A 20,562-nucleotide genomic window follows, 5' to 3' on the forward strand; every position below is an offset into this window, starting at 1 on the left:
GGTAAATTTCCATTATGAATGTTGACGATTCTGATGTGTCATTTCCTTTGGTTCACAGACAGCCAAGAGGAAGAGGGGATACATCAAAAACAAATTGGTTCTGAAAAAAGGCAAGAAACTGAACAAGAAGTCTGTTTAGGAAATTGAATGAAAACCTTGAGAATGGATAAAGAGGAAAACGAATGACAATGACTAATGCAACTAGTAAGTAATCCACCAATCAAAAAGAAGAACAAACACGTTGTCTGGCGCCGCCCACCTGAGAACATTTGATTGGAGGCTTTAGGTCCTGTGATTGCCATGATGACACGGAGGTTCCATGATGGGTTCGAGGATGAGGCGAAGATGGGGGTCTGCACCGCGGTTTTAATTTGACATCTCTGGACTTAGTTTTGTTCTTGTTCTCTTTTCTTTTTTTTTTTTGTACTTGAATGTGCTGGTGAAGTGAGAGCGCTGCCGGTGTCTCAAATGGCACGCACTGTGTTTGTGGTACAGTTTAATCTAATCCAACCCGAACGCTAAAAATATGAATTTCATGAAGCCCAGTGGACCTTGGAGCACCAAAGAGATTTTTCGTTTTGTCAGAGCCTGTAATAAATTAACTTTTGATTTAAAAAAACAACAACAACAACTTAAGAATAAAAGATATGGAAAAATCTAAAGAAATTTGTAGCCGTCTACAGTGTGCAGCCTCTAAAATGCTCTCTTGGTTTTAACTGTTATCTAACAAGCCCGGTTTCCTATGTGACAGAATGCAGTGGGCTCTTTGTGGCTCTTGATTTGTTTTTTGTTTAGTTTTTTTAAGGCAGACTTTGCAAATGACTCTATTAGAAATGTTTAACTCTTGTGGTGATTTATATATATAAATAATTTTGTTTGTTACATCATTTTGAATGTTTCCGTTTAGTTTTTCTATTTGTTGTAATATTTTATGCAATAATTCTAAATTCAAATGAAGAAAAATCGGCTTTTATTTCCTGTGTCGCTCAGTTGTTTTGTCCAGAGGGGGCGCTGTGGTTTGGCATCTCCTGCGCACAAGTTTGCGAAAAACGGATGCTTATGGACGTTTTCTTGGGCCAATTAGAAGTCTTTTTCCCCTTCCTAATCAGCTGTCTGCAAAGACAAAAAGTGAATTGAATTAGTTGTAGGTTTATAAAATGCTGCATTACTAGCCTGAATGCACTTTGTCTTAGTTCACCTTAATGTGGATCCACTACTGAGTAGCATGCAGGTGGAGAGTGCGTATTTTTAGTGTGAATATTCACTTATTTTTATTTTTACATTGAAAAGGGTGCTTCCTGCAACATCCAGTTGGTTTTCTTTTCCTCGGTTCTTCTGGGCTGCCATTAAAAACTTCCCGTCTTTGTTTGTTTTCTGCCTTTCTGGTTTTCAACCTTGCGTATTGCTTTTGCGTCATCTGTTTTTATAAGATAATTAGAAGGAAAATTAGATCGTTTTTCCCCTCTTCTCCATAACACATCCACATTATTCTGCTCTGAGGGCTCTGAAGCTTAGGGGAAGGTATTTATTAACAAGAATGCATTTGAAGTTGAGAAGAGGAAGCCTTTCATCCTGAAATGCAAAAACTGTATTTTCCGTTTCATTTTCAAGTTAAAATTTATTCCATAAATTGTAAAATAAAAAATTTAAAAAACGAGGGAGAGGCAAAGATGCTGTTTGTGAGAATGAGTTGATGCCATTTGTGAATAAAAGAATCAATGAAAGAATCTGCCTTAACCATGTTTGTAATCTCACATCCTTTTTATTTTTTTCATTTTGTCATCTTGTTTTAATAGAAATGTTATTCAAAACATCTGCTCCAGCTGCTGGTCATTGGTGTTATTCTATGGGTTTCCTCTAGGGAGCAGCTCCTGCACATTACATCGAGCAGGTGCTGTCGTCTAAAGTGAATCAGATGAGCTGTACTTGTCATGTGACTGGAAAAGTACCTCATGACAACACTATTCTGAAAAATGTAGGCTTCAGTCTGACGTTTCCTTACTCTGATTCAAACTCAAACCAGTTTAACTGACAGCTGCGGTTTACTACATTAGTCACATTGCAAATGGAATGCATTTCACTTTCCACCAAAGCTGTATACTTTTTAGAGCGTTTTTTTTTAAAGCCACAAAATAATTATTTTTTTTAACATTTCTTTGAAAAATTACTAAAATTGAAGCTAATTAGACAAAACCAAAAAATGGCAAATGTCAGACAATAGAAAATGTTTTGAACTTAGTTTTTTTATTTTTTTAGATCACCTCGTTTCAAGGACCACTTGTTAAGAACAAATAGGCTGTATTTTGCACCCTATTAAAACAACTAGTGTTAAATGCACCATGCTTTTTTTGGTTTGTTTTCAGAATGCTTTTGTGTGAACACACGAGTTAAGTGACACAAACGGCATTCGCGTCTGCAGGAATAGTCTTCGAAATAGGTTTTTCTGTTAAAGAAATGTATAATGTTAAAAATTAAACCATGCAAAGGTCAAATTTCTGAAGATCGGCTTTTTAAAAACCAGCTTACATTTGATGGATAAGTAAAGAGACTGAAATCCATGCATATCACTGACCTTACTAAATCATCACGAGGGAAAAATACATGTACACCATTTTTAAATCTATTAAATATCAATTTTATTTTTTCTTCAGGAAGCTCAACTGAAGCACAATACTGTCCTCATATGGTAAGATTGATTCAGTCATTCAAATAAAATAAGAACATGAGAGGTGAGCTCTATTGGAAATGAATACATACTGTACTCACATACTCAATATCTGCCTTTATGTTGTTCTAAAATACCAGTTATACTCTGATACAGATGCTACATCTCTCCTGTGTGAAAAATCACTTTACTCAGTATTATTGATTACCAGATGTAATATACAAATATAAAGATATTGCACAAGGTCACACAATTCAGGCCTCCACGTCCAATCTTCATCATCTAGAGGGTTTTTTGAGGTATTTCTACCACCCTCAAGTTCATTTTTTTAGTTTTTGGCACCTTCCATTCTCTATACTAAGAGTTGGACAAACAGATCAATGTCTTTCCCTCCTGCTCGAGTCTCATTGGCTCAAATGGACACTCCCCATCCGCGGGGCTAGAGGTCTGTAACGGACCCAAATCATGTGGCTCCAGCGTGACTTCACTTTGTCTTCCACAGAGGATTGTGGTACACCCATCCATCCCCCTGCAGCCAATTCAAGACGGAAACAAATGTTAGGCATGCTAGATCTGATTCGAGAATCAATATCCTGCATGACAAATGTAGTTTCGCTCATCTCTAGGAAAGTGAAAATTGTACTTTTATGCACAAATGAAGGCTTCGACACAAGTCTAGAAAGCCTCACCTCTTTAATGAAGTACTTGGGTTTCCAGGTGGTGCTGCTGGCCGTTCTCTGCTTCCCTTCTCTCCTCTGTTTCTCCTCCAGCTGGTGTTTGTGTTCAGTGGCCGCATCGATATCGCCGGCCTTCAGCGCTGCAGTCACGTGCTGCCACAGCCGTCTGTTAATCATCGTCACAAGATTGAGCTTTTGTAAACTTAAGTTTCAAAGTAAGTTTACTAATGGTTCCAAAATTAACAAAAAATTATTTAACTGTTTTGTGCCTAAATATGTAAAAAAAAAAAAAAAAAAAGTACTTCAAAGGGAAAAACAAATAATGTTTTCAACAATTAAAATAAATTAGTCATGTATATAATTTATATTTTGGACAATATAAATATGAATTGATTGAAAATATTATAAAAAAGACCAAGGGATGAAAAAATATAAAATAATAATAAATTATTTTATATATATATATATATAAATATATATATATATATATATATATATTTAACTGTATATGTATGATTGCATATATATATATATATATATATATATATATATATATATATATATATATATATATATATATATATATATATATATCTGTATGTATAGATATATATAAAAAATTTACTTATATATAAAAAAATATACTTAAAAATATATTGAAAATGTATTTTATGCCACATTGGCAATCACTTCACAAGTCCGTTAAGTTTCTGGAGTAGAATAAAGCTGCAAAGCTTTGATGTTTAGTCCAGGGGTGTTACATCTAGCCATATTGATCAGGATAAGAAAAGCAACCTCAGATGATGAATCAGCCGTATCTTTTATTACACCAAACCTTTCGAGGATCAATAGATCCACACTTTTTCGCATGCATACCACAGCTTTCATGCACCTCTCTCCTTATGATTGCATTACTCGTGTCTGCTGAGAGCATTAGACTACTCTGATGGGGCTCTGTCCTGTCCAGCTGGATCTCTCCTTGACAATAAGTCAATAAGCAGCATTAGAGATTATTAATTGAAGCCTCCAGGTCCAGAGCGGTGCATGAGGGTCAAGAGTATTTTATAGAAGCTCTCGAGGGGCAGGATTAACTCAAATGCGCTAAAGTGCGGGATGCTCATCCACCGTGGTATTATCTAGATCACTAAGCTCTGATCTTTTGCACTTGTTATTTATTTGTATTGTCGGAGTACCTCTAGTCCCTTAAGGTTTCATGATGCTTCCATTTGAATCATAATGAAAACAGACAGTAATGGACTTGTGTTAAATGAATAAAGCAAAGTAACTCTCCAAATGTTATTTATATAAATGTATTTGGTCCATTTTGTACAAAAAAACCAAACATTTTGCAAATAAATAAAATTTAGTTGCCAACTTAAGGTAAACAATATTTAGTTCAGTATTTTTTTTTTTCACTCAAATGTTTAATGCTGCTTCACGCGTTATATAGAAAGTCGACTAAGTCTACTATGAAAAGAAATATGAATATTGGATGAAACAATGAAGAAATAAAATTGTATTTAATTTCTAATAAAACAAAATGGTAAAACAATGCTTATAGCACCTTCAAAGGAAAATCCTTTAGGTTCATTCTCATCATTAAATCTCTTATAAGCATCTCAATTGTCATTATTGAAGCTAAGCTTGATGAAAACATCTGCTCACCTTGATTCATACTGGCCCTGTTTCTCCAGTGGCCGGATCTTCTTCTTAATGACTGGCAGTTTGGACGTGTCAATCACTTTGGTCTCTCCGCTGCTGTAGGTGAACTCCAGCGTCCCGTTCCACTCCCCCTGAGCCTTGCAGACGATGGTGCCGGTGGGGTTGTGTTTTACCTCAGCCGTGACTCTGTTGGAGAATAAGAGAGAATGAGTTTAACCTGATCTCAAATAAAACAGGCTCTCAGAGACAAGTGTCTTCACTCTCACCTGTGAACCTTTCCTCCATAGAAGGGTTTGGTGTGGAATGTGACGGTGGCAGAGTATCCGCTTTTGGCGCAGGAGATGGATACTTTCCCACCCAGCTCCACCCAGGGCACTGTGAGGATGGAGCGGGCGTAGGCAGATGGCAGTGTGAACACATACTCCTCATCATGCTCCAAGAGATGTAAAACACCTAGTGTAAAGCACAGGGCACAGGTCACACTCTCTTCAGCAGAACACACTCACCAGGAAGCACAGCTACAGTACAGAACGCTTTCAGCTCAACTCCAAACAAACGATTGACAGCAATTCTGATTCACACTGATCCCAAAGCTCTTGCATGATCGGTGCAGCGGAGAATTTCTAAATCTCATCCATCTCATTGTCCAGTCCCAACCAAGTCATACAAGAATTCTCTAAATAATGAAATCACATATTTCATTTTATCCAGGATCCAAAATTGCCGATATTACTCAATATTTTTTAATTGCTTGGGAACTCGATATTTTATAAACTGCAAAGGTTTAATGCTGCTACTTAATCTGCATTATACGATAGGTATACAACTGAAAATAAGTATGAATTATTTTTTTTTTTTAGTGTTGTGGGATTATGGACAGTGAGGTTATTGTTAACAAAAAGGAAAAAGAAATATTTAGTTCATATGAAATAAAGCTGAAATAAAATATAAGATAAAAAAATAAAAAATTAGAAATCTTGTCTTGGCAACCAGCTTAAATGTCATTTGCTTAGTGGACTGTGCAACAATTTATTTTTTGATGCAAAATTCATTAATTTCATTGGTATATCTCACACAGCGCTGCGACGGTTCTTCGTGCTGATTGGCTCAAACGAGTGTCCGTTATTGAAATCCATAGTCATGATTGGTCGACCTCCTGTCAGCGTTTATCCGTTTGTTAATTTGAAATGTTTAAGTTGAAGTACTTAAATGGCTAAAACTAAAACTGAATGAATAAATAAATATAAAAAAGCTAAATATAAAAATAAAATAAAATATACTAAAAAGAACATGAAATTACAAAAACTAAAACTGAATGAATCAAAAAATAAATATAAAAAAGCTAAATAGAAATAGAAAGAAATGACATGAATGCACATAAAATACTCTGCAATAAAAACTAATAGTAAATGAAAAAAAATAAAAAGAAATTTTAATGAGTAAAAAGAAGCCACGTCGAATCATCAAAAAAAAAAAAAAACTTTAAAATTCACTACAAAAATTAAAAGTTATTAGTAATATTAGGTTAAATATTAGATTTTTAGTACATTACCTCTGTATGATAAACTATTCTTTTACAGTCAACACTTGATGTCTAATTTAAAATCTGAATGTAAAATTCATTAGTATGCCTTTCAGATTTCTTTTGGTATTAAAAAATAATCCTTATTTCCAATATAATCCTTCTGTACATCCCAGTGTCCTGTGTCTTGATCTGTTCTGATTCATCAGTCATTAGATAATGATAATAAATCATAATAAATTTAACGATATCAGTTTCCTGGTGTACTTTGATTTTTTATATATTATAATGCAAGCTTGGAACTACAGTTGAAAGTTATTTATTAAAATGATGAATTGTGTCTAGCTGTGTAACTCGTGTAACATCTGATCAGTGCGAGCATGTTCACAGCAGCTCTCTCAGTGGGCCTGGCCTCTTTTTCTTTGGGTGGTTACATAATAGACAGCTGGCCAGTGGTAAAATCTCTGTGGGCTTTTAGCCAGGCTGACAGCAGCACATCTGTTTCCCAGAGACAAGAGAGCTGAAGGGGTGCGGGTGAAGTTCGGCCCCCTCTATCTTTGGCTCTCTGCCCCAGAATGGTCAAACATGCTGCGCACCCAAGCATTGCTGCTGGAGCAGTTCCTTGTGAGAATGCTGATGCCAGAGCTTCTCTGATGATCCCAGTAGAAGACGGCTGAACTCATCTGTGCAGCCTGACATGTGAGGAAACTACATTTGATGGAGCAGACATGGCTGATTAGCAGAAGGGACATTCACTGTGTGAAGGGTGTTCAAGCACCCATAATTCACTCATGATGTCAATTTGTAGGCAAATCTGGAATGCTAATTGACTCTGGGTTCCATCAGGAATTTCGAATCGGTTTTCAGAACAGTAAATATTTTCTGAAGCACGCAAACACACACACAGAAGTATTATATAGATTTTCAATTACAGTAGATGAGGGTGAGAAAACTATAATTTTCATGTTTGGGTGAATTATCTTTTAAATGTCCTGCTGCTTCAATTACGAGCATGTACGTTACTCGAGGGGATTAGTGTTGGAAGTAATTAATCTTGTCCTAATTACAGAAGAGTCCTAAATGGTTAAGCACACCAAGTGCTACCTTCATCCGGCATGATCATCCACTTCAGTGCACACTTCTGAGTTTGGGAGTGTTACAAACATGCTTCAGTCTAGAAATTTCTATTTCAAATAAATGCTGTTCTTTTCAACTTTCTATTCATCAAAGAGTCCTGGAACAAATTTTCCCACAGTTTTCACAAAAATATTAATCAGCACAACTGTTTTCAATGTTGATAATAATACAAAATATTCCAAAACCCCAACTCAGTACATTAGAATGACAGATTTGAATAGGATCATGTGACACGGAAGACTGGAGAAATGGCTGCGGAGTGAAAATTCAGCTTTGCATCACAGGAATAAACTAGATTTTAAAATATATTCAAATAGAAAATGGTTATTTTTAAATTGTAATAATATTTCACACACACACACACACACACACACACACACAAATACTGTACTTTTGATTAAATAAATTCAGCTTTGGTGTGTTAAAGAGACTTATTTCAAAACATTTAAAAAACAGTAGTGAATGTATACATGGTAAACAAATTTAGGGTCAAATGTTTTTAAATCTGTTTTAGTGCTATATTCTCTAAGTATTTATAATAAACATTTATCTTGTGCCATCGGACACTTTGTCACAATGCATTCTGGGATTTTATTCTCTGTGAAAAATAGTCAAAACAAGGTATCCTTATTAAATTAAGGCAGAGATTCTGAAACAGCCGTGGCATCATGGGAGTGCGATGATTTTTCCTTTAAAATGCTCCCTTTGTTGGCAGCTCACCAGTTTAACAATCAGAGTGAAACATCAAGCAACTGAGTGAAGTGAAACGTCAAGGGAAGCAGAACATTTCTATTGTTATTCTGTGAGACAGATGGAGTTGTGATATAAGCACCAGTAAATATCAGATGCCCTGAGGCCGACACTCATATAACCACTTCAGCTGATCTGGAAACAGTGTGCATCAGAGAGGATGGAGGAAAAACAGTTCTGCCTGAAAGAGCAAACCCTCAGGCTTTAATCCAACAGTAATGAACAAAACTCAACGATCCCAACAGACAAATGATTGCCATAAACACAACACAACTTTATGAATAAATAAATACTTCTAAGAAACTATATTAGCAGTTTTTCCAGAAGTGTTTTTAGTATGCAGCCTGACTCACGGTAAGATCTTATGGATGGACATTCTGATTGGCTGTGATATGTCACATGGCAAAGTAATTTGCTTTCGGTACAACACTGTCTCTTTTATCTTTCTTTGTCATTACACTGTTTTGTTTTAAACAAATTTATGAAGTTTTAAATAAAATACAAATTCTGGTCAATATTTATAAGACCATAATTAGTTTCATGTTATGGCTGATATACTATACAAAAGTAAACTATTTTGTCTAAATAGAACTGTCTAAATAGATCATTCATTGAAATAAAATATTAAATTATTAATTATTATAATAAAAAAATATTAATATAAATAATTTAACATAAATATTATTTTACTTCATCTATTTGACAAGGCCACATTTATCATTTTGTTTAGTTTAAGTTGAAGTAAACTAAAATAACTAAAACTAATTAAACTAAAATAACAAAATACATAAAAAAGGCAATCAAATTTACTAAAACTTTAACTAAAACTCAAACACAAATAAAATCAATTTCAAAATGAACAAAAACTGTAACCAATGATACTAAAATAACACTGTTCACAACATAATAATTTGCAGTGGGCAAAATATTAATAGATTAATAGACTAATTTAAGTGAGCATTAGATGACAACAAAATTAAACCTAATGTTAAAATATCAAAAGTGAGGATAAACAATTAAATATCTAATGGTACCAATAAGTGTTATTTTGGTATGGTACCAATATAATTTTCATCTTTATGTAAAACAAAATGCACTAAAACTGAATTTGGTTTAAGAGAGACTCACCTTCTCCAACCATTGACACTCCTATGGACATGCCCATGAATTTGCTTTTAGTCCAGACATGAGTGTTGACGCATATCTGCTGCTCTTCGCACTCGCAGTAGAATCCAGAGACTGGGGGGTGATGGGACACCTGCTCAGCCACAAACCGTAGCCGGTAAGACCCAAGCCCCTCACTGGAGGTGATCTGGGTGGAATGAGCAGCCGCAGGGGCTGGACTTGAGCTGGTAGTCCTGAGGGGCCGCACTTTATCTCGCTGTACGTCCCATGTGCAGTGGAAGCTCTCCCCCAGAATGGGGTTGTAAGGCTTCTTGGCCACCGCTCCTTTACGCCCCTCGTGGAAAGCGGTTAAGTAGTATTCCACAAACCGGATCATACGTTCCTCTGCCGTCACTCCCGATGTGATGGCCAAAAACACATCCGGATGGGCCATGAAATTGGCATACATCTCCAAAAGGGAGCGCTTCTCTAGGATGAACGTGGGCAGCACCACCTGACAACCAAAGATTTAGGCATACGTTATCTGACAGATCTTTTTTATTTTGCTGGTATTCGAGTTTGAGTGAGAAAAGATCTTGCTGCTTATATGAGGAAGCTTGAGCAGCAGAGAACATTCTATTATATTGTATTATATTATATTATATATCACCCCAGTCCCCAGTGTTTGCGCTTCCAGAGAGATTGTCACTATTTCTGTAGTTTGAATCTTCAAACATCATAAAAATCACTTGAGTCATTCACTCAACCAATTCGTTCAGATACACTGACTTATTCACTCTTATAACAAGCAATGACTCTGCTGAGGCTTTGTTCAGAGCTAATTTGGTCGCAACTGGCAATACTGTGTCTAAAATTACTCAATAATAACTTCTTGTTTATTGAACTTCTGCATTAAAGTAAGATCACTTTCCGATAAGCATGGCTATGGTTACCTGTGGCACTCACATCCGCACAGATAAAAAAACCCAAAACAGCAATCTTAGTTATTCTAAGTTCTAAGTTAGTTATTCTATATTCAACTTCATGCAAACGTGATCTGCTGTCAGTGTTAATGCACCTTAATACTTAATAATATCCACAAAGTTTATTTTAATACTATAATAACAGAATCTGACTCCATGGATCAATGATCTGTCCGTTCCCCATAAAGGCCCACAGTACACACACACACACACACATCACTGAACTTCCTCATCTGAGCTATCCGAATGACCGCTCGAATCCTGCTGAACTATAAACACAAGCACAGGAGGAAATGTTCCTCTCAGAGAGACTAAACAAAGTCAAGGTAGTACGTAGAGAGAGAAGCATATATCACATCTAACACTGAAATATTCCCCATGCTGATGAAACATAATTAGGGCAATAATATCCAGACACTTCTCGACATGCTTGAATTATTCCGTTAGATTCCTAATCAAGAGGACGAATAGGAACATCAAATCAGATAACGTTTCCGGTGACTGATTATGTAAAGTATAATTATGAAAGTGAATTTCCCCTGAGCTATGACTATGTTACTAATATTCTTCTTCACGTAGTGTGGCACATCCTCAATCTGTATCCGAGACTGGACAATGTCCATGCAAGGCTTTAATACATGGAAGGAAGCAGGAAATTGTGGAAAAGAGGCACAAAGCTGTGCAATTGAGGTCCAGTTATTAACCGTTACATATGCCTTCACTTCCGTCTGAGCACGGTTTAACACACATTACTTTATATTACTTTATGTATTACAGATACAGTATATGAATTCATAGATAATCATTCAAATACTTGTTTTTATGGCACACAATTTGTGGGTGCATTCCACAATGTTCCAATAATAAAAATCTAATAACAAACAATTCCAATTCATAAAAAACTGGAAAAGCATCCTTTGTTCCCTGAGATCAAGAGTGGATAAATAATCTTGAGTGGTTCCTGTTTGTACACCACCATTAACATGATTAGTTTGGGTGGGACAGCAAGTGTGTGTGTGTGTGTGTGTGTGTGTACACATACCCGTGTGAGGTCCATGCCCAGTTTGAGTTGAGACAGCAGATGGAGGATGATGCTCCTCTGGTCATCTAAGACTCCGAGGTCTTCCTCCTCATTATCTTCTGTGTCTGTGATCTCCTCGCTGGAGTCCACCGATTCTGAGCTGGAGCTCTGCAATCACACACAAGATCACTTGTGATTTACTGTTAATTATATTTATACACCTACTTTCTCTGCACCTCATCAATGGCGTGCTGTGAAAGGCCATATCAGTCCATAAGAAAAACAAAATAATGGTCAATCATAAATTAAGTTCAAAATTCTGAGATATTAAGTTACAATTATGACATGAGTCTATGAATTAATTTCAACTATGACAAAGTTTTATTGTCTTTATTATGATTTTTTAAATCTCATAATTTAGACTCAATAATAAGTCATTTTCTTTTCATGTATTTATTTTAATTTAACAAGACATTATTTATGATGGCGGAAATGGACTTTATTACTATACTGTCAGTCACCACAGACAATAATTTTCCCTTTTGAAGGAACCTGAAAATGTTTTAGTTATTTTTTTTTTATACAGTAAAATAAACTAAAAAGAGAGAATTGTTCAATTTCTCATTTAAATGTAATCTGAAGTTGTCATTATATTATAAATTGTCATCTTTTTTGTATTCATCTTAATGCATCTTTCTCTCTCTCTTAAAATGAAAAATGCTTGTTGGATGCAAGGCAACTGTGTGTCCAGGCTAATATAGCTGGTACCCCCTCCAATCGCTCATACAGAAACATTACATTGTTCCTAATGCATAATGTAAAGAAGCACCTGCCCCAAAGCATCATGGGAAGTGTATAAAACTCCCCTTCCTCTAAGGGCTCTATGTAGATAATGTTGGCAGATGTGCGCAGCAGATCACATGATCCTCTGGATCACTCCTTTTTCCTTTTCAAGGCACATGCATGTGAGTAACTGAGGGACAGCAGATGGGATCTAAATGGGTTACAATATGATTAGACTGTAAAGTAAAACAGTAGGGTTTTGTGGGCAAGCCATAAGGCTTACAACTGGGCACAAACCATAGCCTTGTGCCGTTATGGCTCAATTTTATTAAATTATCTTGCAAACCATTTATCATGTTCTCTCTTAGCGGTAAAAAGGGAATATTGTGTTCCTGTAAAAAGTACAGGAGTTCATCGAGACGGAGGGGACGTCCTCATTTCAAGCTGCACCGATCAACCTGAAAATTTCATAGAACAAGAGCAGAGCACTTCCTCTCTCCCTTTACATCACCACAGATGTGATTAAATAAACAGGCGAATGAGGTCACATGCAAGGTCATACCTCCAGCGTGACCACAAATCTATAACACATGCATCACAAATACTAAATACAATGTTCCATGCTGGCATCTTGTTCAATTAACTCTAGCTACAGTACTCAGGACTGTCCTTGTATTATTCGCAAAGGAACATGTCGAGGACACTGGAAACAATTTGTCCTTCTTTCTCTGTGGACGCTCAGTTGGCTGGTTTTGTTTTGTTGGCGTGTTTAGTAGCTGCAGCAACTAGCAAAAAGTTGATTGTGGAAGAGGCTCGTGCAAATCAATTCAGAGCTAATTAAAGACACAGCGAGTTTAGAGATGCAGCGGAATGAAGAGAGTAGAATAGGGAAAAGCAAGAAAATGTACCTTGATATTTCTCCTAGAAAACAAAGGGATTGACTGGAGAGAAAATAGACACTCTGTCTTCTTAAGACTTTTCTGTCAGAGAAAAACACTCCAGTAACCTCAGTTTCTTTTAAAGTTCCAGAAGAGATGCTTCAAATGCTTCAAACTGTGCTCAGATTTACCGTTTACAAGAAAAAGTCACAGATTTCTCATCAAATTCTCCCAAAACCAAAGCGTTGTGATCCATTTTACTTTTACAGCTCAGTACCCTTAATGTTAAAATGGTTGCATTTGTGTTTATTTCTCCAAAGGCAATTTAACTGAGAAACATCTGAGACAAAGTGGATATATACATAAAAAATATCTTAGAACATCACTTTGTCATCTGAACTTTCAAAGAGCAACCTCTGAGCAATGGTACCCCCCCCCCCTCCCCCAGTAGTTTTAATATGCCAAAATGCTAGAAAAAAAAAAAACATTACAACAATGAATTAAGTTCCCATCTTTCCTCACTCCCAGAGTTCCAGAGGGTCATCCCTCCCTCTTGCCAACAATATAAACATGCATCAAACTTACATTCATTTCAGGGCTGTTTCAGAAATATGCTCTTGGGTGTTCATCTCATAGTTTGACTGTGGTGGTATCCACAAAACTCTCTCTTTCACGATCTCTCACTAACTCTGACACTCTTATCTCGCTGCCCAGCTGTCCCTGAGCCGAGGAAGCGCTGCTCCCTCCCACTCTGTACTCTCTCTCTCTCTCTCTCTCTTTTTCTCATAATCTGGCTCCTGCCTCGACTCACCACAGACCGCTAGTTTAAAATACAGCCGAACTTCATGAGATTTGTTTGCTCAGGTCCAAGGAGGATGGAGTAGACATTATAGTAGAGAGAGAGAGAGAGAGAGAGAGAGAGAGATCATGAACGGTGAAGAGATTAAAGTGAGACACTCCATATGACCTTCAATCTGTCATAGCCACTCCCACTTTAAATCACTTTTGTAGTGCCCCGCCCCCATTATAATGCAACCGATTGCAAGTACAGTAAGTCAAATGTAACTAGCTTACCATGTTGGACAAAGTCGGTATGATTTCAGACTAACTGAAGACACATCATTAAAATCAAAGTATGTGTAAATTGAATTAGCGTGTCCAGTCATTCCCAGTTCTTCATGCAGTAATCAAACATCCTCTTTAGTTACCGCTCCAACACTAGTTAACACACCGACACCAAGTCCCCATGAAATAAAAACAAACTCTCTGTAAGTCAAATCTTGACTGACATCTTCAACTTTAATTTGTTTAAACGGAAAAAGCCATTAAAACAAATCTAGCATCTCCTCTGCTACATACTGCAGAAGTAGTAAGAGTAGTATGGAAGTATGCTATTCAGAGCACAGCATAAGTGTGTGAAAAACAACATAAGAGAGAAAAAAGCGTAGAGAAAATCTTGAGTTCACAAACACAACTTAAAACATAGCTTTAACTCCAGGCTCCTTCAGCTTAGGATACAGAGATGCTTTCTTTTGTACACAATGCAGTTAGCTCTATTATATTCTAGATGAAATACAAGGCATTTTGAGATACCTTTGAAAATGGTTAGATTGCAAATGATAAAAAAGCATACTTTTGTCAGGTGAAGGGGAAACCATGTTATAGCTCCTGGGAAAACAGTATGGGCTGGTGGGAAAGCATTGTTTAAACCAGTAACACCATGAATTAATAATAAGCGGCAGCACGTTGTCTTCAGGGACGCTGTTAACTGAAGTGACCATGCACTGAGAACAAGATGAAAACACGTTTCTGAGACAAAGAGTGTTTAAAGAAACTTACCATGCAGCTTACTTTAGGTTCAAAAGAATACTTTATAAAAGTATTGTAAAATAATAAACAAATGTACTATGTAGCTAAAATGTAGTTTGTAGTTAAGGTTTAAAAAAAAAAAAGTACTACCATTACTACTATTTTATCAATTATTAATTATAATAATATATAATAATAAACAATGAATATATTATATTTTAAAAGGTAAAAGCTTGTAGCTCGTAGTTTACTTTATGAAATTATAACATTTATTACAATATTTTACATTACATTGAAAAATTATAGAAGTAGCATTTAAAAAAACATTTTACTTTTTCCATTTTATTAATTATTATTATTATTATTATTATTATTATATTTTAATAATTTAATATTTTTTATTGAAAATACTTATTACATTTTAAAGTATTATTATAATAGTATTTTACATTCAACTGACTAAATATTATTAGTAGTTATATCTTAAACTACAATACTACATTTTACTTTTAATCTTATATTTTTTCATGTTACATTGATAGTAATGTCGTATAATAATAATAATAATATCATATAATATAATGTTATAATAATAATAAAATGTTGCTTATTTCTTGCAATAGTAAAAGTAGATTAAATAATTTCAGTACTACATTTGTGGCAAATTAAAAAGAAAACAAATGAAGAAAATTTACTCAAGCGAACTATTCAAAGCGCATTTTGATACTTTTCCAAAGAAACTGATGTCCAGTGAAATAAATGTGTCTAGTGAACTGACCACTGTTAAATGTTTTCCATTTCCAAGCACACAAAATCAAACCCTCTTTTTCGTACTTCTGAGAGTGTTACCTTTCAACCCCAACAGAGGCGAGGACAAATGTTTGCCTTCTAGCCACACACAGACAAACATCTCACCCGAGAGGCACAAACCAACCCTCCACACACCAATTTGAATCTCAACGAGGATCTGCATCGCTGCCTCTCCTGTCAAACATCTGGGATATGTATGCTTGATGGGCCATGTCTCATAGCTCAGGTTTGTTTTTCTGCTCCCTGCAGTTTTGCTGCCGTTATTTTCCTCTGACAGCGAAGAAGAGTGAGCTGTCAGACCAAGCTGGTTCATAGACAACACTGAAATCTCTCTCTCACCTTGAGAGTGCTGACAGCCTCATTTCAATCCCAGTTGTCCAGAAATCCAATAAAAACATTGTCTAAAAGAAAAAAAGGACCATTAAATGCTTTGCGTACATTACACAAACCTATTTCACTTCCTTCGCAGACAGCTTTATTCAGTCATGACCGCTAGTCGTGACTGCTTTTCTCTGTGGTTCACTTGCAATCTTCAATCACTGCAATCTCTTCTGCTCTCTGCTTTCCTCTACTGGTGATTACGATGAAGTACAGCCATTCTAATAACAAAAACAATAGGCAATCTGCCACAAGAGATCTTATCATGTTTCATTTACATCAGAGCTAACAATCTGCAGGCATTAAAACACACACAAAGGTACACATTTGTCAATTAAAAGATTCAATATCTCATTCAGACAAATGCTTTGGCGTTTGGCCAGTGGTGATAAAGGAGAAGCCCTTTCACTCCAGTCCCCAAAGCAGCCGAGATTAATAACCTCTCGAGCAGCAGTGTTGTTTTACAGCATGTCGTACTGTTTCTGCATTCAGACAAGAAGAATCACAGGGGCGGCTGCTGAATAAACTGCTTGGCTAATCTTTTGTTTTGTTCCCCTATCCTTGAGCAATCCGTGTGAATTTTAAACTTGGGGTGAATAGCTATGCCATCGACCCATGGCCCAAAATTAATTACAATATCCCAGACTCATGCAGTTCTAAAATCTAACTTTAACTAGGTATGCCAATTATTTGTTCAAGGTCAGTGTGTTATAAATGTTACACAGCAGTTATTTCCGGACAACTAATCTTATCATATAATAGAACTGGACTGTTTGAATTAAAAATAAAATACCTTAATGTGTTTTATATAAAATGACACTTGTCTGTTATATTAAAACGATAATTCACCCAAAAGTGACTATTTACAACATTTTAAACATTTACTCAAGCTCAACCTTTTCATCTGTGAAACCCAAAAGCAAGACATTCTGAAAGTTATATCAGTCACTCATTTAAATTGCAATGAATTACACTTTTGCAACATGCCATCATCATCTTCTTAATATTCAACAGTGCCAACTTTGTGACTCTAACCATTAAACCTTTAAATTACTATGTTAAATTAATTAGATACATTATCCCGGGTATATCAGAGGAAAAAAAAATCATAGCACAGGTTCTGTCTGTTGCATTCTGGGAGCTCAAATGTCTGTGTGATGCACATTAACCAATGAGGTTTGATCTGGCCTGTGACACATACATGTGATGTTCATCCTGCAATCCTAAATTAGATCTGTTCATCATATAAAGTGATTGTTTCTCTTCACAAGTCTCAGATTATACTGTCCATTACTCACATTATACTGTTTTACTCACCCCAGAGCATTCCAGACAGAATCAAATTTTAGCATTTTTGTAAGAAAAATATCCATAAACAAAATGTAATAATCACTTTAAATGTAGCTTGCACCAACAGTTGAACACGGAATCAGCTCCAGGCTGAAGATGAGGTCAGGGCTGCGCATGCACTGCTGAGTCTCGTGAAAACCAACGTTTGTTAACAGGAGCAAAGGAAGCAAAGTTTCCTTACTTTAGCAAAGGAAAACCAGTCTCCTCTTGGCTTATATCGACATCCTCTGACATTCTTCTTTACAAATCCTCGTTTTGTACTTCTAATTAGTGACTGTTGTTTTGTTTTGATCTCTCTGCTGCATTTCCGTGTGCATCACTTCTGAGCGGTGCATGCACAAAGCCGAACTCATATGTCATCCGCCCAGAACTGCTACCATTTACAACAGTGAACGCAAGCTAGATTAAAGTGATTATTACGTTTAGAATATGGATATGTTTCTTAGAAAATTGCATCGATTCGCCACAGGAGGTCTTTGTTCACCCCCCAGAGTTGTGTGAGACATTTTTTATTTTATATTTATGGATGGGCGCTTTTTATTTAACTTCTTTTAGACTGATGCATGCAACACCTGCTAAGTGGCATTAAACAGCTAAGATCAAAAACAGTTTTTAATATAACTCCGACTGGATTCGTCTGAAAGAAGAAATTCATAAACACCTATGACGCTATTCCTTTAATTCCCACAGCGGTTCAAGTGGCTTTTTGCATCTTGCAATCACATTAGACAGCACAAAGACTTTGGATAATTACCTTCCTCCAGGGCTACAATACCCGGAGTGTGATAAAATATCACCGGAGCACTCCAGTGTTGTTGCGGCCACAGTGTGCTGTGCCACAGCATCCATTCAACAAAGCACTCTACATATCCCAAAAAAAAAAGATGCCTGCAGCCAGTTCTCATGTGGAGTATGATGGGATTGATTGTAGGAGCTCATATAAACTCATTACAGGCCTCAGTTACATCAGCATATTTCACTGTCTCCACTGGAACCGTTTCATGCCCAGATAATCCATGAACCAAGCAGTCGATGCCGATGTTGCATGTACAAAACTGGAATTGGCGCTGGAAGCACCTTAAAATAACTTAAGAGCACATGTACTGTGCATTAGTTTTATTTAGGCACCGTGCCATCATCTTCTTCTTAATATTCAACAGTGCGCATTTAAAGGTTTAATGGTATGAGTCATAGCTATATTGTCCCAGGTATATCAAATGTAGCACAGATTCTGTCTGTTGCATTCTGGGAGCAAGTTCATCCTCACAGGGAGCCGATTTAATGACAAGCACACACAAATCAACCGCAAAATGAATTAGCTCCGTTCAGGCACACACGCGCACACACAAATTAACTTGTATTTATACATACGCCACCGCATGCGCGCAAACAAACACTTCTACAAGCTTGCGCAGAAGAAAAAGCAGCCCCGGCCTTTCTCCAGAGAAACGCAGGTGGATAAAAGGTTTCCAAAAGCTGACTCATTCAGGGCTCCGGAGGGATTGTGGGTATCCTCAGTCACACGCCACAGACCTAGAACATGTCCAATTAGTGCTCCTCTTCCACTCCTTTGCTATAGAAGCTCGGCAAGCACGTACACACGATAGTGCAGACGTGTATTAGAAACTTTGCAAAGAACTCTACAGGAGACTTTAAATGAGTCCGAGACCATTCCGATTTATTTAGGCTATCATCAGAAAAGCTGAACAGATCCCAGTGACAGATTTTACCCCTGAAAGATCATCTCGCTTCGGAAAGCCAGCTTCAGAAAGATAATGAAGGGTGTGATGATGACTATATTGCAGGGGTGTTTTCTTTGAGGAGGCGAGGAAGGAAGTGCCATGCACCTCAGAAATATGAATGAGAAAACTACTGCAGATCCAAAACCAAATAAAAAGGCAACCAAATGCAAAATAGTGTCTAAAGTACACATTTTTTTAAGTAATGCTGTCCAACAATGACAACAGCAGACACATTTTCATAAAATAAAATCAAATAAAATTAAAATAAAGGTATCTAGAAAAGTATTTAGTGTATAAAATGTAAAAGATGTTCGGAAAGACATCATAGTTCTGTTTCTGAGTGCCTTGTGACAAAATAAAATGAAATACAAAATCAAATACAAGGCCAAATAGTATCTAAACTGCACATTTACTGTAATGCTGTCCAGCAGTGACAGCAACGGATATAATTTCAGACGGAGTCTAAACTCCTGACTACAGTGGCCATTGCTATACTGAATGTAAAAGATGCTAGGAAACACATAATATATCTGTATTTTTGAGTACCTCTGTGTCTTTGAGCCGTTCTTTGTTCCTGTGAAGTGGAGAGAGGTGCTGATGTACAGTTGAGGTGTTATGTGTCAATTCTCCGTTCTTCTCATAGTCTTCTGAGGCAGTCTTGGACCTTGACCAATTGCAGATGTTATCTGCACACAGGACGATATCACTAATCATACACTGCAGGGCTCTATCATCAATACCCATCAAAATCCACCATTAACAAAATCTGTGGACCTTGAACTTTAAATCATGTGTGCAATGCTACAAATCAGGCAATAATATTATATATGATATAATAAGAAGACACAATTTTGGCAAACTGCACTGACACACATCACACATTTCAGAAGTGATAGACAGTGCCATATTCTCGCCTGTATGTGATCCCTGCATGTGGCTTTGGGTGATGTGTTGGGCCGCCTGGCACACGTTGTGCTGAAGGATACTCAGGCATTCTCCCAGACAGCTGAGTGTGGCTGCAGACGTGGCTTTGAGGAGGAGCAGGTCCTGGTCGAGGGAGGACAGCGGCCCGTGGCTCGGCAGCGACTCGATAGAATTCACCAGGTTCTTCTGCTGGCCCTCTGCCTGGGACATGACCTAAAAAACAGGTCAACACACAGACTTCACATCGATTCCACTTGGACTATTAAAACATCTTAAATCAATCTGAACCGCTTGTACACCGCATCTGTACAATATCTTATTTTACTTCTATAGATCACATATACACACATACACCAATTTTTTTTTA

The 20,562-nt window shown here is 36.7% G+C and overlaps 2 protein-coding genes across 3 annotated transcripts in view; one reads left to right on the forward strand and one right to left on the reverse strand.

Moving 5' to 3' along the window:
• Positions 1–1,737, forward strand: part of LOC128030463 (dolichyl-diphosphooligosaccharide--protein glycosyltransferase subunit STT3B-like) — a 38,527-nt gene extending 36,790 nt beyond the window's left edge. Inside the window, exon 16 of the mRNA XM_052618123.1 lies at positions 59–1,737. Coding sequence (XP_052474083.1) covers positions 59–139 — 81 coding nt within the window. The 3' untranslated portion in view covers positions 140–1,737. The remainder of the gene's footprint in view (positions 1–58) is intronic.
• Positions 407–20,562, reverse strand: part of LOC128030464 (oxysterol-binding protein-related protein 10-like) — a 37,128-nt gene continuing 16,972 nt past the window's right edge. Inside the window, exons 5-12 of one of the 2 annotated variants that reach the window (XM_052618124.1) lie at positions 20,186–20,408; positions 19,818–19,957; positions 11,543–11,689; positions 9,542–10,031; positions 5,271–5,457; positions 5,008–5,190; positions 3,355–3,508; positions 407–3,194 (exon numbers count right to left, since the gene is read on the reverse strand). In XM_052618124.1, the coding sequence (XP_052474084.1) occupies positions 3,150–3,194; positions 3,355–3,508; positions 5,008–5,190; positions 5,271–5,457; positions 9,542–10,031; positions 11,543–11,689; positions 19,818–19,957; positions 20,186–20,408 (1,569 nt within the window). In that variant the 3' untranslated portion in view covers positions 407–3,149. The remainder of the gene's footprint in view (positions 3,195–3,354; positions 3,509–5,007; positions 5,191–5,270; positions 5,458–9,541; positions 10,032–11,542; positions 11,690–19,817; positions 19,958–20,185; positions 20,409–20,562) is intronic. The other variant, XM_052618125.1, reaches the window with a different exon arrangement.

The sequence above is a fragment of the Carassius gibelio genome, chromosome A16 (genome assembly GCF_023724105.1).
Source record: "Carassius gibelio isolate Cgi1373 ecotype wild population from Czech Republic chromosome A16, carGib1.2-hapl.c, whole genome shotgun sequence".
Classification (NCBI taxonomy): domain Eukaryota; kingdom Metazoa; phylum Chordata; class Actinopteri; order Cypriniformes; family Cyprinidae; genus Carassius; species Carassius gibelio.